The following is a 14759-nucleotide window of genomic DNA, read 5'->3' on the forward strand; positions in this document are numbered from 1 at the left end:
AGCGCAAAGAATGAAATTAAATAGAAGAGGACGACAGTCAGCCGAAAAAGCATGGTCGTGTCGGAGGCTGTAACTGTAGAAGGCAGAAATCAGAAAGGATTTGGGAGGGGGGGGGGGGTGAAAGGACACGGCCCAGAGGGATGCACCACAATTGCCTCCTGGCAGGGAGACAGGAGAGGCGGAGAGTTCGGGAGGGCCAGCCCACAGGAGGTGGTGAAACTTGGCTTAAACTAGAGCACCTCACACGGGTGAAGTCCCATGAAAGCTTTACACTGTACCCCTGCCACTCACTTACTGACATAGTCCCATCCGAGAGCAGAGTAGGGCTGAAATGTAAGTGGACAGGATGAGGGGATGACGGGGGGAAGAGAAAGGGCGTAGAACAGCAGTATTCTTCAGCATCATTTTGCATACAGAACAGGTGGTGTACCTGCTGTCCAGGTGGCTGAAGTCCAGCAGGTTGAACTCCCTGTTGTCCTGAGAGTGATAGATAGTGTCCACATCCTAAGAGAGAGGGGAAGTTGGGAGGGTGGGAGGGAGGGGAGAGAGAGGGAGGGAGAGAGAGAGAGCGATAGAAAGAGTCAGGTTAGAAATATGATGGTACCAGCGATACTGACAGTATAACTTCATTGATTGAGCACTACAGTTGGTTGATGTAATGCATATGTGGTTTTCTTACCCACTGCACTTCCTCCTTACAGCCGATGCCGTTATAGTCGCATAGAGCTGCGTAGGTCTCAGAGAAACCGCCTGAGCGCACGAGAAAGAGAGAGAGAGAGAGGATGAGGAGAGAGGGCAAGAGAAGAAAGAGAAACAGAGCAAGGGGGGGGGGGGAGTTCATATTGAGTTGAGATGAATGACATGAATGAGCATGAAAGAACTTGAGATAGAGATATTGAAATGATCCTTGATCACATACAGTCATAGATTAGCTGGTTCTAAACATAATAACATATGCTCCAGGTGAATTCAACATGTGTCACCGACTCGACAAAGAGTGTGAGTTCGAGAGAGAGTGAGTAGGCGGTTCACCACAGGTTCTCTGAGTCTCTACAGATGATTCAGAGTTTGGTGAAAACTGGAGGACTCCATCAGAGACGTCCCCCTCTGCTCGGCAGATGGTCGGACTGCGAGAGATGGAGGGAGGGAAAGAAGGAAGAACGAGAAATAACTAGAAAGATATTAACATCTCAGTCAGTGAACAAGCCATATGGATACAGTATACTGCATATTATACATGTTGGTGACATGACTTTACTACTACATTAAATACACAGTGTCCTTTATCAAGTTGTATAGTAAACCCAATCCTACTACTACCCTACTTAATCTCTGAACCTGTCTGACTTAATCTCTGAGCCTAATCCTTACTTTAGCTCAATAGCCCTAACTAGTCTTTACTTTAACCTTCTGTAGTGCCTTTAACTACATTCTCTCTGTCCCCTGTTAAATGGTCTGATGGAAAACAGATATTTTGGTATATTATATACTGTAGATGAACCTCTATGGTCAATACCCAGTGCAGAGTCAATCCTGATGATGTTACAGTCTGCAGCCAGGCTCTCCCTTCTTACAGACTACATAGCACGGTTCGTAGCAGTAGGTGATTTCACAAGCGAGACTTACGCATACATGGAGTTATTGAATATTCGTGAGAGGGCAACGTTGATATGGTTCATCATGTGATCAAGGTGGTCTTGTGACTGCAGTCTCAAGGAATGGGTCGATTTGTCTGTGTCTATGACAACCTGAAAGGTGTGAGTTGACATCACCGAGATTAAACAGAGCTAAAATGGAAATTATAATTTCAGAGAGTTGCTTCTCAGTTGACAAAAATCGGCAAAGCTCAAACTAATTTTGCCCGATAAACACTCTTAGGAATATTTAATGCCAATGAAACTCAGTACCCTCAAGAAGTTTTTGTAAAGAAAAATGTATCGGAAATTTGAAACGAGGCAGATGGTTGGTTGTGGGAACAAAACAGTTTCTCACCTGATGATCTGGATACGTGTTCATTGCTCGAATTTCCAGGAAGTTGAAAGTAACCTCCACCTGAAATGATGTTGATATTGTGCATTGTAATCAATATGACCAAGTTATCCCTTTACTGAAAAATGATGATAATAATCTTCAGAATCATCCTCATCCTCATCATCATCAAAAGCAACACTATTAGTCTATTACATTGAAAAAGATTGTGAAATACCTTGGCAGGGACTTTGACAGCAAATAGATACATTCGCCATGTTGCCAGAACCTAAGAAGTGAAAAGATTAATTTTGCTGTCAGACAGAAGGAAATAAAAAATGCTAATCATCATCGCAACAAATAACAATATAGGGGACCGACCACCATATCTGTTTACTCAAACATCACATTACTCAGTCTTGCCTAGATTTTTGAGACATTGCGATGCTGACATTTCATTACTTAAGGTAGTTATTCTCAATCAATTCTAGTGTCAACGTGTCATAGCTTGAATTGATTTAGGAGTAAGGAGTTGAGGAGACACAGGGGGAAACAGGAGAAAAAGCAACAACAAAAAATCCAGTTTTATCCAGATCAGGGGATTACCATTAAGTGGTTGGCAGGAGGGGACGTGGGTATATATTCAAAGTCGAGTCTGCAGGAGTAATTAATCTCATTCATAATTCAAACGTCCTAATTAGCATACTCCGTCCACGCCTTTATTACACGCATCCCTCCATCCTTAAGTCTATTCTTTGCCCTCTCCTTCCCAAATCTTAACCAAATTCCAGTCAGTTCTCCTTTTCTTTAACACCTCTCCTCTCTCACCCCCTGCCATCCTTCCATTTCTTTCTCTATGGAAATCTGTTCTTTATTCCAACAAACTATCTTCCTAAGCCTCCCATCTCACCATCCACCTCTCTGTGCATTGTACCCTCGCTCCCTCCCTACCCCCGCCACCCCCGTCCCCCTCTTCTCTCTCTCCTCCCCGTCACTCTTGCCTTTCTTATTCGCTTGGAGGTTTCTTTTCTGTTTCTGCTCTGTCACTTTCAATTCCTCAAGGCCTCTCTGTGCTGAATCGTTAATGGCAACCCACCGTGCGGCAGAGAGAGAGAGAGAGAGAGAGAGAGAGAGAGAGAGAGAGAAAGATACAGAGAGGCTAAGGAGAAAGACAGCGAGAGAGGGAGAGATGGAGATAACAGATTTTCCATGAATAAAGTCCTCATATTGGACATCTCTCCACGCTATTCTAAGCTAAGTTAGCACGTCGACAGTGGATCAAGCTGTATCAGATGAGACTGCCGGGAAAGCCAGGCAGCCAGGGAGTTGACCCTGCGGTATGACAGAGGAAAGACAGGCAGCCTCAAGAAACCCCCTTTGAAACAAGGCCTTTTGAGAGCCCCTATTACAGAGATTGTTATTCACATCAGAATGCCCTGACATGTTGGAAAACTCAGTTATATAAACCTGATCAGAGAACAGCAGTGGAGAGAACACGTTTTATGATAGCTGAGAGGCTTGGAGTGAGAGAGAGAGAGAGAGAGAGAGAGAGAGAGAGAGAGAGAGAGAGAGAGAGAGAGAGAGAGAGATCGAGAGAGATCGAGAGAGAGAGAAGAAAGAGAGAAGAGAGAGAGAGAGAGAGAGAGAGAGAGAAAGAGAGAAGAGAGAGAGAGAGAGAGAGAGGAGACAGAGATGCAAAGCTTTTATCATCAGACACAAAAGATAGGCGCGTAAACACGGGCATCAATAATGTAGGTCTTATGGTGGGCTTTGATTTGATTGAGCGAGAGGTTGAACACAGCCTGACATGGGGTTCGCATCGTCAATTATAATTCATCATCTATTCAGATACCATTATTAATGCCAATCAATGGATTTCTGATTTTGGATAAGAGTATGTTTGTTCGAAAATAAGTGGCAATCAAAATCAAGGTTAACATGTTGGATATTAGAATTGAATACTAACATTGGAGAAAGCAATAGACTCTTTTTTTAAATTTTAAATACACTTCTTTTTTATATACACGTTTGTATTTTTGATTGGTGGCTGGTACTGTAATACTCCCACTTGTTTGGTACATTCAAGGTACTGTGTGCCGAACTGAAAACGTAGTTTGGCGGACCTAATCAGAGACAGGTGTCTGAGCCTGCGGCTATGGAACCATGACCAGTTCACCAGACGTGCTACCTTGCCCCGAAACTGCTGTTCTTGACCCTCTCTCTCCCACTCCTTCTCCCTCCCTCTCTCTCTCCCGCTCTACCTCACCTGCTGTCTCGACCTCTGAATGTTCGGCTATGAAAAGCCAACTGACTTTGAAGCCAAGCCAACTTAACTCCTGAAGTGCTGACCTGTTGCACCCTCTATAAACCCCTGTGATTATTATTTAACCCTGCAGGTCATCCACCAACGTTTGAACATCTTGAAAAACGATCTTCCTTACGGACCATGTCCTCTTATAATCTCTACTCGGCATAGCCAGAAGAGGACTGGCCACCCCTTAGAGCCTGGATCCTTTCTAGGTTTCTTCCTAGGTTCCTGCCTTTCTAGGGAGTTTTTCCTAGCCACCGTGCTTCTACATCTGTATTGCTTGCTATTTGGGGTTTTAGGCTGGGTTTCTGTACAAGCACTTTGTGACATCTGCTAATGTAAAAATGACTTTCTAAATACACTTGACTGATTGAACTGTCCAATCACAACCTTGAAGAGAGGAAACATATAACTTTGCCCCACTGGCTGTGAAATCTCATCAGACTCCTCATACATATACAGTAGACGGTTCTCCAAGCTGCTCTGAGATGACCAATCAGAATCCTAATATCTGAGGGGAGATGACTTTGGCCGAGCCGGATCAGAGAGTCAATGTGATACCAGGGTGATGAGATAGGGGGACTTTAACCTGGCCGTCTGAGACATACAGGGAGAATCTTAAAGAGGCAGAGGAGTCGAGTCTTAAAGAGAATCTTTAGAGACGGGAGTGTCTGTGATGGGGGCTGCAGAGGTGCCCTTCCAGCCATGATGGCACAGAGTCAAACACTCACAGTTCAAAGAGCCAGGCAGAGCCAGGGTGGGTCTGTGTGGAGGGAGTGTGGGTAGGCAGGCTGGGAGGGAGGGAGGGGGATGGTTTGGCTTATATTAATCATAAGCTATCAAGCTCTGGGTCTGCACTTCAAACGAGACCTGCAACGCGTCACATCGCTGCCTCTGGGAGACGAAGCCACAGAGTTTGCCAGACTTGGGCCCGGTTTCCCGATAGCGATGGAACTTAGGCTTACAGGCGCTTTAACGAATAGAACTAGCAAAATAGAGCTCAATTAAATTAACATGAAATTGATTTCAATATGATTGAAATATAATAGTATTTATCTTTTAATGCATCCTCTCGTTTTCATTTGAAGCATCTTTTTATCCTCCAGTTGCAAAGACATTGGTAACTTTGTATTTGTGGTCAACTTCATTCTGAAGTTATCGGCGGTCACAGAGATTGTGTGTTTAGCGGGGATCTTCTGCGTATAAAGAGACGCGAAAGGGCAAAAAAAGCATCTAACGATGCACTTAGCATTTTCAAGTGCAACTTTATTGCGAATAAGCAGTTTCTCACCCAGAAGCAGTCTTTATTGTCGCAGGTGATTTTAACCAAGCACCTTTAAAACACATCTTGGTAACAATTCATTTTAAGGGGTCCTCATTACAGTGTAATTACATATGTAATTACTGTACTAACAACATGCAACTGGTGATAATTTCAGTCCGTAATTATAGAGGCGTAACCGCGAATGCTTGTTACCATGCTTGTTACAAAATGCTCAAGTTTCCAAACAAACTATTTGTCAGACTTTCACAAACCACCTTATAAGTGTTAGCCAATTAAAAACCAAGCACCTCATTGACAGAACTCTGCTATAAAGGCATCTGGAGTCTGATGCCCAGGCCGAGGTCTAGCTTTTGTGACATGGTGAGGTAGGACCCAGGAGCAGAGAGAACCAGATGAGGAACCAGTGGTTAGGATAAACGTAAACACTTTACTGGGAAAAAGTGATGACAGCTTTTGTTTAAAATACATGAAAGCTGATGAGCGCTATGGCAAAAAACGGAGGGTTTCAATTATTTGTATTTATTTATTGTTAAATCATTGAATGGTGCATTTGACGTGGAAAACAACAGTAGCTCAGGAAGGCAGGGCTGAGAGGAGATAGAATAATTAGATCACTTGTTTTAGTACTGCCCATACAGTGCATTCAGAAAGTATTCAGACCCCTTGACTTTTTTCACATTTTGTCACTTGACAGCCTTATTCTAAAATGGATAAAATATTTTTTTTCTTATCAATCTACACACAATACCCCATAATGACAAAGCAAAAACTGTTTTTTAGACATAGACAAATAGAAATATCACATTTACATAAGTATTTAGACACTTTACTCAGTACTTTGTTGAAGCACCTTTGGCAGCGATTACAGCATCGAGTCTTGGGTATGACGCTACAAGCTTGGCACACCTGTATTTGGGGAGTTTCTCCCATTCTTCTTTGCAGATCCTCTCAAGCTCTGTCAGGTTAGATGGGGAGCGTCGCTGCACAGCTATTTTCCCATCTCTCCAGAGACGTTCAATCGGGTTCAAGTTCGGGCTCTGGCTGGGCCCCTCAAGGACATTCAGAGACTTGTCCCGAAGTCACTCCTGCGTTGTCATGGCTGTGTGCTTAGGGTCATTGTCCTGTTGGAAGGTGAACCTTCACCCCAGTCTGAGGTCCTGAGCGCTCTGGAGCAGGTTTTCATCTAGATCTCTCTGTGGGGCCTCCCGAGTGACACAGTGGTCAGGCGCCACTACAGATCCGGTTTCAATTCCGGGCTGTGTCGAAGCCGGCCATGACCAAGAAACCCATGAGACGGCGCAAGATTGGCACAGCATCGTCCAGGTCAGGGGGGTGGGTTTGGCTGGCTGGGAAGTCCTTGTCCCATCACGCTCTAGCGACTCCTTGTGGAAGTCGGGCGCATGCACGCTGACTTCGGTTGCCAGCTGTACAGTTTCCTCCGACACATTGGTGCGGCTGGCTTCCGGGTTAAGTGGGCAGTGTGTCAAGAAGCTGTGTGGATTGGCAGGATTGCGTTCCAGAGGACGCATGGCTCCCGACCTTTGCCTCTTCCGAGTCCGTATGGGAGTTGCAGGGATGGAACAAGGCTGTAACTACCAATTGGATATCACGAAATTGGGGAGAAAAAAGTGGTAAAACGTTTTTTTTTATTTTTTTATAATAATAATAATTAGGATTTCTCTGTACTTTGCTCCGTTAATCTTTTCCTCGATCCGAACTAGTCTCCCAGTCCCTGCCGATGAAAGACATCCCCACAGCATGATGCTGCCACCACCATGCTTCACCGTAGGGATGGCACTGATTTCCTCCAGACGTGACGCTTGGCATTCAGGCCAAATAGCTCAATCTTGGTTTCATCAGACCAGAGAATTTTGTTTCTCATGGTCTGAGAGACCTTTAGGTGCATTTAAGAAAACTCCAAGTGGGCTGTCATGTGCGTTTTACTGAGGAGTGGCTTCCATCTGGCCACTCTACCATAAAGGCCAGATTGGTGGAGTGCTGCAGAGACGGTTGTCCTTCTGGGGGAACTCTGGAGCTCTGTCAGAGTGACCATCGGGTTCTTGGTCACCTCCCTGACCAAGGCCCTTCTCCCCCGATTGCCCAGCTCTAGGTAGAGTCTTGGTGGTTCTAAACGTCTTCCATTTAAGAATGGTCACTGTGTTCTTGGGGACCTTCAATGCTGCAGACATTTTTTGGTATCCGTCCCCAGATCGGTGCCACGATACAATCCAGTCTCGGAGCTTTACGGATAATTCCTTTGACCTCATGGCTTGGTTTTTGCTCTGACATGCACTGTCAACTGTGGGACCTTTTATAGACAGGTGTGTGCCTTTCCAAATGTTTTTTAATTTAAAAAAGATATATATATTTCACCTTTATTTAACCAGGTAGGCCAGTTGAGAACAAGTTCTCATTTAAAACTGCAACCTGGCCAAGATAAAGCAAAGCAGTGTAACAAAAACAACAACACAGATTTACACATAAACAAACGTACAGTCAATAACACAATAGAAAGATCTATGTACAGTGCAAATGTAGAAGAGTAGGGAGGTAGGCAATAAATAGGCCATAGAGGATAAATAATTACAGTTTAGCATTAACACTGGAGTGATAGATGTGCAGATGATGATGTGCAAGTAGAGATACTGGGGTGCAAAATAGCAAGAGGATAAGTAACAATATGGGGATGATGTAGTTGGGTGTGCTATTTACAGATTGGCTGTGTACAGGTACAGTGATTGGTAAGCTGCTCTGACAGCTGATGCTTAAAGTTAGAGAGGGAGATATAAGACTCCAACTTCAGTGATTTTTGAAATTCGTTCCAGTCATTGGCAGCAGAGAACTGTAAAAAAAGGCTGCCAATGGAAGTGTTGGCTTTGGGGACGAGCAGTGAAATATACTGTACCCGCTGGAGCTCGTGCTACGGGTGGGTGTTGCTATGGTGACCAGTGAGCTGAGATAAGACAGAGCTTTACCTAGCAAAGACTTATAGATGACCTGGAGCCAGTGGATTTGGCGACGAATATGTAGTGAGGGCCAGCCAACGAGAGCATACAGGTCGCAGTGGTGGGTAGTATATGGGGCTTTGGTGACCAAACGAATGGCACTGTGGTAGACTACATCCAGTTTGCTGAGTAGAGTGTTGGAGGCTATTTTGAGTGAAGGAGGCTTTCGCTGAAGTCAAGGATCGGTAGGATAGTCAGTTTTACGAGGGTATGTTTGGCAGTATGAGTGAATGAGGCTTTGTTGCAAAATAGGAAGCCGATTCTAGATTTAATTCTGGATTGGAGATGCTTAATGTGAGTCTGGAAGGAGAGTTTGCAGTCTAACCAGACACCTAGGTATTTGTAGTTGTCCACATATTCTAAGTCAGAGCCATTACTCTGGACGGGCGAGCAGGTGCGGGCAGCAATCGGTTGAAGAGCATGCACTTAGTTTTACTAGCATTTAAAAGCATTTGGAGGCCAAGGAAGGAGTGTTGTATGGCATTGAAGCTCGTTTGGAGGTTTGTGTCCAAAGCACAGTGTCCAAAGAAGGGCCAGATGTATACAGAATGGTGTCGACTGCGTAGAGGTGAATCAGAGAATCGGGTCGGGCAGACCAGTCGTGATGGATCGGCGGGGCTCCATGTCGGCAGTAAAGGGTCCAGGCCAATTGGCAAAAGCGATATTGTAGCCCAAGAATTGGCTGATGGACCTCTTCGGCTAGCCGGGAGATGAGCCTAGCTCCAGGCTAGCTCCAGGCTAACTGGTGCTTGCTTCGGGACAGAGACGTTAGCCAGGAGTAGCCACTCGGATAGCAGCTAGCTAGCTGCGATGATCCGGAGTAAAGGTTCAGAGCTTGCGGTAGGAATCCGGAGATGTGGTAGAGAAAAAGCAGTCTGATATGCTCTGGGTTGATATCGCTCTGTGCAGACTGGCAGGAATTGACCGGGCTGAGGCTGGCTGATGTCCGAGTTAACGGTGATGACCGCTAGCAGTGGCTAACTGACTACTAGCTAGTAGCTAGTTAACTGGCTGTCACGATCGGCTTGCTGAGAGAGAGTGGACCAAGGCGCAGCGTGTGCAAAATACATTCTCTTTTATTTTAGAGAAAGGAAAAAAGACGCAACGAACACTTTAACAAACTGAAACAAAACAACAAACGATCGTGAAGCTATAGACGTAAGTGCACACACAAGCTACAAACGTACAACATAGACCCACATTAACCTAGTGCCTATGGCTGTCTTAAATATGGCTCCCAATCAGAGACAATTAATGACATATGTCTCTGATTGAGAACCATTCAGGCAACCATAGACACAGCTAGACACCTACACTAAACACAAACCCATCTACTCTACTAAACCCCCTAAACCATACAACCACCCTAGACAATACAAAAACACATACCTTCCCCATGTCACACCCTGACCTAACTAAAAATAATAAAGAAAACAAAGAATACTAAGGCCAGGGCGTGACAGTACCCCCCCCCCCCCCCCAAAGGTGCGGACTCCGGCCGCACAACCTGACATTGAAGGGGAGGGTCCGGGGTGGGCCTTATTATGGCGGCGGCTCGGGTGCGGGACGTGGCCCCCACTCCACCATTGTCAATACCCGCTTTGGTGGCACCTCTGGAGCGGCGACCCTTGTAGAAAGTCCCGGACTGAAGACCATCCCAGAGGGCGCCACCGGACTGAGGGGTAGCTCCGGACTGAGGGGTAGCTCCGGACTGAGGGACGGCAGCTCCGGACTGAGGGACGGCAGCTCCGGACTGAGGGACGGCAGCTCCGGACTGAGGGACGGCAGCTCCGGACTGAGGGACGGCAGCTCCGGACTGAGGGACTGCAGCTCATGGCTGGCTGACGGATCTGGCTGCTCATGGCTGGCTGACGGATCTGGCTGCTCATGGCTGGCTGACGGATCTGGCTGCTCATGGCTGGCTGACGGATCTGGCTGCTCATGGCTGGCTGACGGATATGGCTGCTCATGGCTGGCTGACGGCTCTGGCAGATCCTGGCTGACTGGCGGCTCTGGCAGATCCTGGCTGACTGGCGGCTCTGGCAGATCCTGGCTGACTGGCGGCTCTGGCAGATCCTGGCTGACTGGCGGCTCTGGCAGATCCTGGCTGACTGGCGGCTCTGGCAGATCCTGGCTGGTTGGCGGCTCTGGCAGATCCTGGCTGGTTGGCGGCTCTGGCAGATCCTGGCTGGTTGGCGGCTCTGGCAGATCCTGGCTGGTTGGCGGCTCTGGCAGATCCTGGCTGGTTGGCGGCTCTGGCAGATCCTGGCTGACTGGCGGCTCTGGCAGATCCTGGCTGACTGGCGGCTCTGGCAGATCCTGGCTGACTGGCGGCTCTGACGGCTCGGGACAGACGGGCGGCTCTAATGGCTCGGGGCAGACGGATGGCTCAGATGGCGCTGGGCAGACGGATGGCTCAGATGGCGCTGGGCAGACGGATGGCTCAGATGGCGCTGGGCAGACGGATGGCTCAGATGGCGCTGGGCAGACGGATGGCTCAGATGGCGCTGGGCAGATGGATGGCTCAGATGGCGCTGGGCAGACGGATGGCTCAGATGGCGCTGGGCAGACGGATGGCTCAGATGGCGCTGGGCAGACGGATGGCTCAGATAGCGCTGGGCAGACGGATGGCTCAGATGGCGCAGGGCAGATGGATGGCTCAGATGGGGCTGGGCAGACGGGCAGTTCAGGCGCCGCTGGGCAGACGGCAGACTCTGGCCGGCTGAGGCGCACTGTAGGCCTGGTGCGTGGTGCCGGAACAGGTGGTACCGGGCTGGGGACACGCACCTGAAGGCTAGTGCGGGGAGAAGGAACAGGGCATACTGGACCCTGGAGACGCACATTTGGCCTAGTGCGTGGTGCCGGCACTGGTGGTACCGGGCTGGGGACACGCATCTCAGGGCTAGTGCGGGGAGCAGCAACAGGACGCACAGGACTCTGGAGAAGCACAGGAGGCTTGGTACGTGGCGCCGGAAATACCGGACCGTGCAGGCGTACTGGCTCCCTTGAGCACCGAGCCTGCCCAACCTTACCTGGTTGTATGCTCCCCGTCGCCCGACCAGTGCGGGGAGGTGGAATAACCCGCACCGGGCTATGTAGGCGAACCGGGGACACCATGCGTAAGGCTGGTGCCATGTAAGCCGGCCCGAGGAGACGCACTGGTGGCCAGATGCGTTGGGCCGGCTTCATGACATCCGGCTCAATCCTCAATCTAGCCCTGCCAGTGCGGGGAGGTGGAATAACCCGCACCGGGCTATGAACACGTACAGGAGACACCATGCGCTCTACTGCGTAACACGGTGTCTGCCCGTACTCTCGCTCTCCACGGTAAGTACAGGGAGTATGCGCAGGTCTCCTACCTGACTTCGCCACACTCCCTTTTAGCCCCCCCCCCCCCCCCCGCCCCCCCAAGAAATTTTTGGGTTGTACTCGCTGGCTTCCAGCCTTGCTTCCGTGCTGCCTCCTCATATCGCCTCCTCTCGGCTTTAGCTGCCTCCAGCTCTTCACGAGGGAGGCGATATTCTCCCGGTTGTGCCCAAGGACCCTTTCCATCCAGTATCTCCTCCCATGTCCATGAATCCTTTGTGTATTGCTCCTGTTGCTGCTTTACACGCCGCTTGGTCCGATTCTGGTGGGTAATTCTGTCACGATCGGCTTGCTGAGAGAGAGTGGACCAAGGCGCAGCGTGTGCAAAATACATTCTCTTTTATTTTAGAGAAAGGAAAAAACACGCAACGAACACTTTAACAAACTGAAACAAAACAACAAACGATCGTGAAGCTATAGACGTAAGTGCACACACAAGCTACAAACGTACAACATAGACAATTACCCACATTAACCTAGTGCCTATGGCTGTCTTAAATATGGCTCCCAATCAGAGACAATTAATGACATCTGTCTCTGATTGAGAACCATTCAGGCAACCATAGACACAGCTAGACACCTACACTAAACACAAACCCATCTACTCTACTAAACCCCCTAAACCATAAACCACCCTAGACAATACAAAAACACATACCTTCCCCATGTCACACCCTGACCTAACTAAAAATAATAAAGAAAACAAAGAATAAGGCCAGGGCGTGACACTGGCTAGCTTCTGATGGGGGTTCCAGTTCTAAAGTATAAAAAATAGCGGATCCTTCCCACATTGGGTGAGGCGGGTTGCAGGAGAGTATGTTCAGTCCGTAGATGGAAATTGAGATTAAAATATAAAAAATATATACGAAATATATACGAAGAAAACTATATATACATGGGACGGGACAAGACAAAACAGACGTCCGACTGCTACGCCATCTTGGCTACGCCCTTTCCAATCAATTGAATTTACCACAGGTGGACTCCAATCAAGTTGTAGAAAAATCTCAAGGATGATCAATGGAAATAGGATGCACCTGAGCTCAATTTAGTCTCATAGCAAAGGGTCTGAATACTTATGTAAATAAGGTTTTTCTGTTTTTTATTTTTAATGCATTTGAAAAAATAAAAAATAAACTTATGATAAAAATAAAAAAAATTGGGAAAAAGTCAAGGGGTCTGAATACTTTCCAAATGCACTGTATGTAGCTGGTTTTTGGTCTCAGGTTCAGGAATGGCTGAAGAATTACAACATATACCTGCCGATTACTCTGCAAATAGCACTGCTGGGTTATTTGAAAAGTTGTCGTCAATTGATCAATAATATAATGAATACTCTTTGCAAAACAAAAGAGTGTGCAAAGCTGTCATCAAGACAAAGGCTGGCTATTTAGAAAAATCTCAGATATAACATATAATTTGATTTGTTTAACACTTTTTTGGTTACTACATGATTCAATGTGTTATTTCATAGTTTTGATGTCTTCACTATTATTCTACAATGTAGAAAATCGTAAAAATAAAGAAAAACCCTGGAATGAGTAGGTGTCCAAACTTTTGACTGGTACTGCATATTTACCAAGAAATATGGGGAATTAGAAATGATACAGCCAATTACATTGACAGAAGCCACAATCTATCTTCAATATTAAAGTTGATCTTACCCCTAAAATAAAAATAAAATAAAAAGGATGGCAGGGCAGGGCTTGACAATGGGGGAATTACTTTACTAACCATCAATCAACATTTTTTACACATTCATAAATAGTTAGCCTATGGCAAAATTGTGAGATATTCATTCAGTGTTTACCAAATTGTGAGCCTATTGAGCTTGGTTGAATAATGGTTATTTCACCATGTAACTTTGCAAGGGTTTCACGGTTGAAGAACATTCTCACTTTTGGATGGGATGCATTGGTGCTCTTATTTATTTATCCCAGGAATTTTGGCATCACATCAATATCTGCCCATCTACGCAATGCACTCAAAATAACGACGACCTTGAATGTGCCAACAATTTCTGTTGACACTGCAGTAAAATGTTGATTATGCTACACTAAAGCTACCCGTTCAAAAACATAGTTGACGTAAATAAAGTTACTTCAGAAAAATGTGTTCACTACAAACAAACTACTTTGTGAAAAATGATCATATGTAAATCTTAAATGTCATAGCCTATACATTGCAAGAATCGATCACTTTGGGGTCATATGTTGACAGAATGTGTAATTTAAACACAAAAACTGTTTCAAGTGAGAATTAGGCAGGTCTGACACCACTACATGGCACCACTACACCACCACTACATGGCAAAAAAAGTAATTAAGTACTGAAAACACTACCTAGATTTGAATTTAGTTCAACTATCACCAAGCTATTGCAAAATGTTGTTAAATTACAAGTTGAACTATATGTAGTTCACTATCCCAACACTGCAACTAGGTTAGCTAGCTAGTTAACTTAGTTAATATCTACAGAATAGACTTTCCATGCCTTGACAGCTAACATTACCTAGCTAGTTACCTAAAGCTGGCAAATAGCTAGGTAGCTGGGCTTGATGGTCTTATCTTCCCTGAACCTTGTTCTCAGGGTATCTGTACGGTACGCAATGGTATTACGCGAGACACACCCAACATGTTCACGTTAGCTAGCTAGCTACTTGTGTCAACACACAAGTATGAGTAGTTATTTTTCAATGTCAACACTAGCTATCTTATAAGTTATAGCAAGCACCATTATTAGTATGATGTTAGCTGGATAACACAACAACTAGCTAGGTAGCTAGGCCTAGCTATAGGCCTAAATCCTAAATGATAGAAATCATGAT

General features: G+C 46.3%; 1 protein-coding gene across 1 annotated transcript in view; it reads right to left on the reverse strand.

Moving 5' to 3' along the window:
* carmil3 (capping protein regulator and myosin 1 linker 3) overlaps window positions 1-14759 on the reverse strand; it is a 48735-nt gene that overhangs the window by 19378 nt on the left and 14598 nt on the right. The window contains exons 3-8 of the mRNA XM_038964494.1: window positions 2207-2257; window positions 1993-2052; window positions 1627-1748; window positions 1033-1127; window positions 680-750; window positions 431-504 (exon numbers count right to left, since the gene is read on the reverse strand). Coding sequence (XP_038820422.1) covers window positions 431-504; window positions 680-750; window positions 1033-1127; window positions 1627-1748; window positions 1993-2052; window positions 2207-2257 — 473 coding nt within the window. The remainder of the gene's footprint in view (window positions 1-430; window positions 505-679; window positions 751-1032; window positions 1128-1626; window positions 1749-1992; window positions 2053-2206; window positions 2258-14759) is intronic.

This window comes from Salvelinus namaycush, chromosome 25 (assembly GCF_016432855.1).
Source record: "Salvelinus namaycush isolate Seneca chromosome 25, SaNama_1.0, whole genome shotgun sequence".
NCBI lineage: Eukaryota > Metazoa > Chordata > Actinopteri > Salmoniformes > Salmonidae > Salvelinus > Salvelinus namaycush.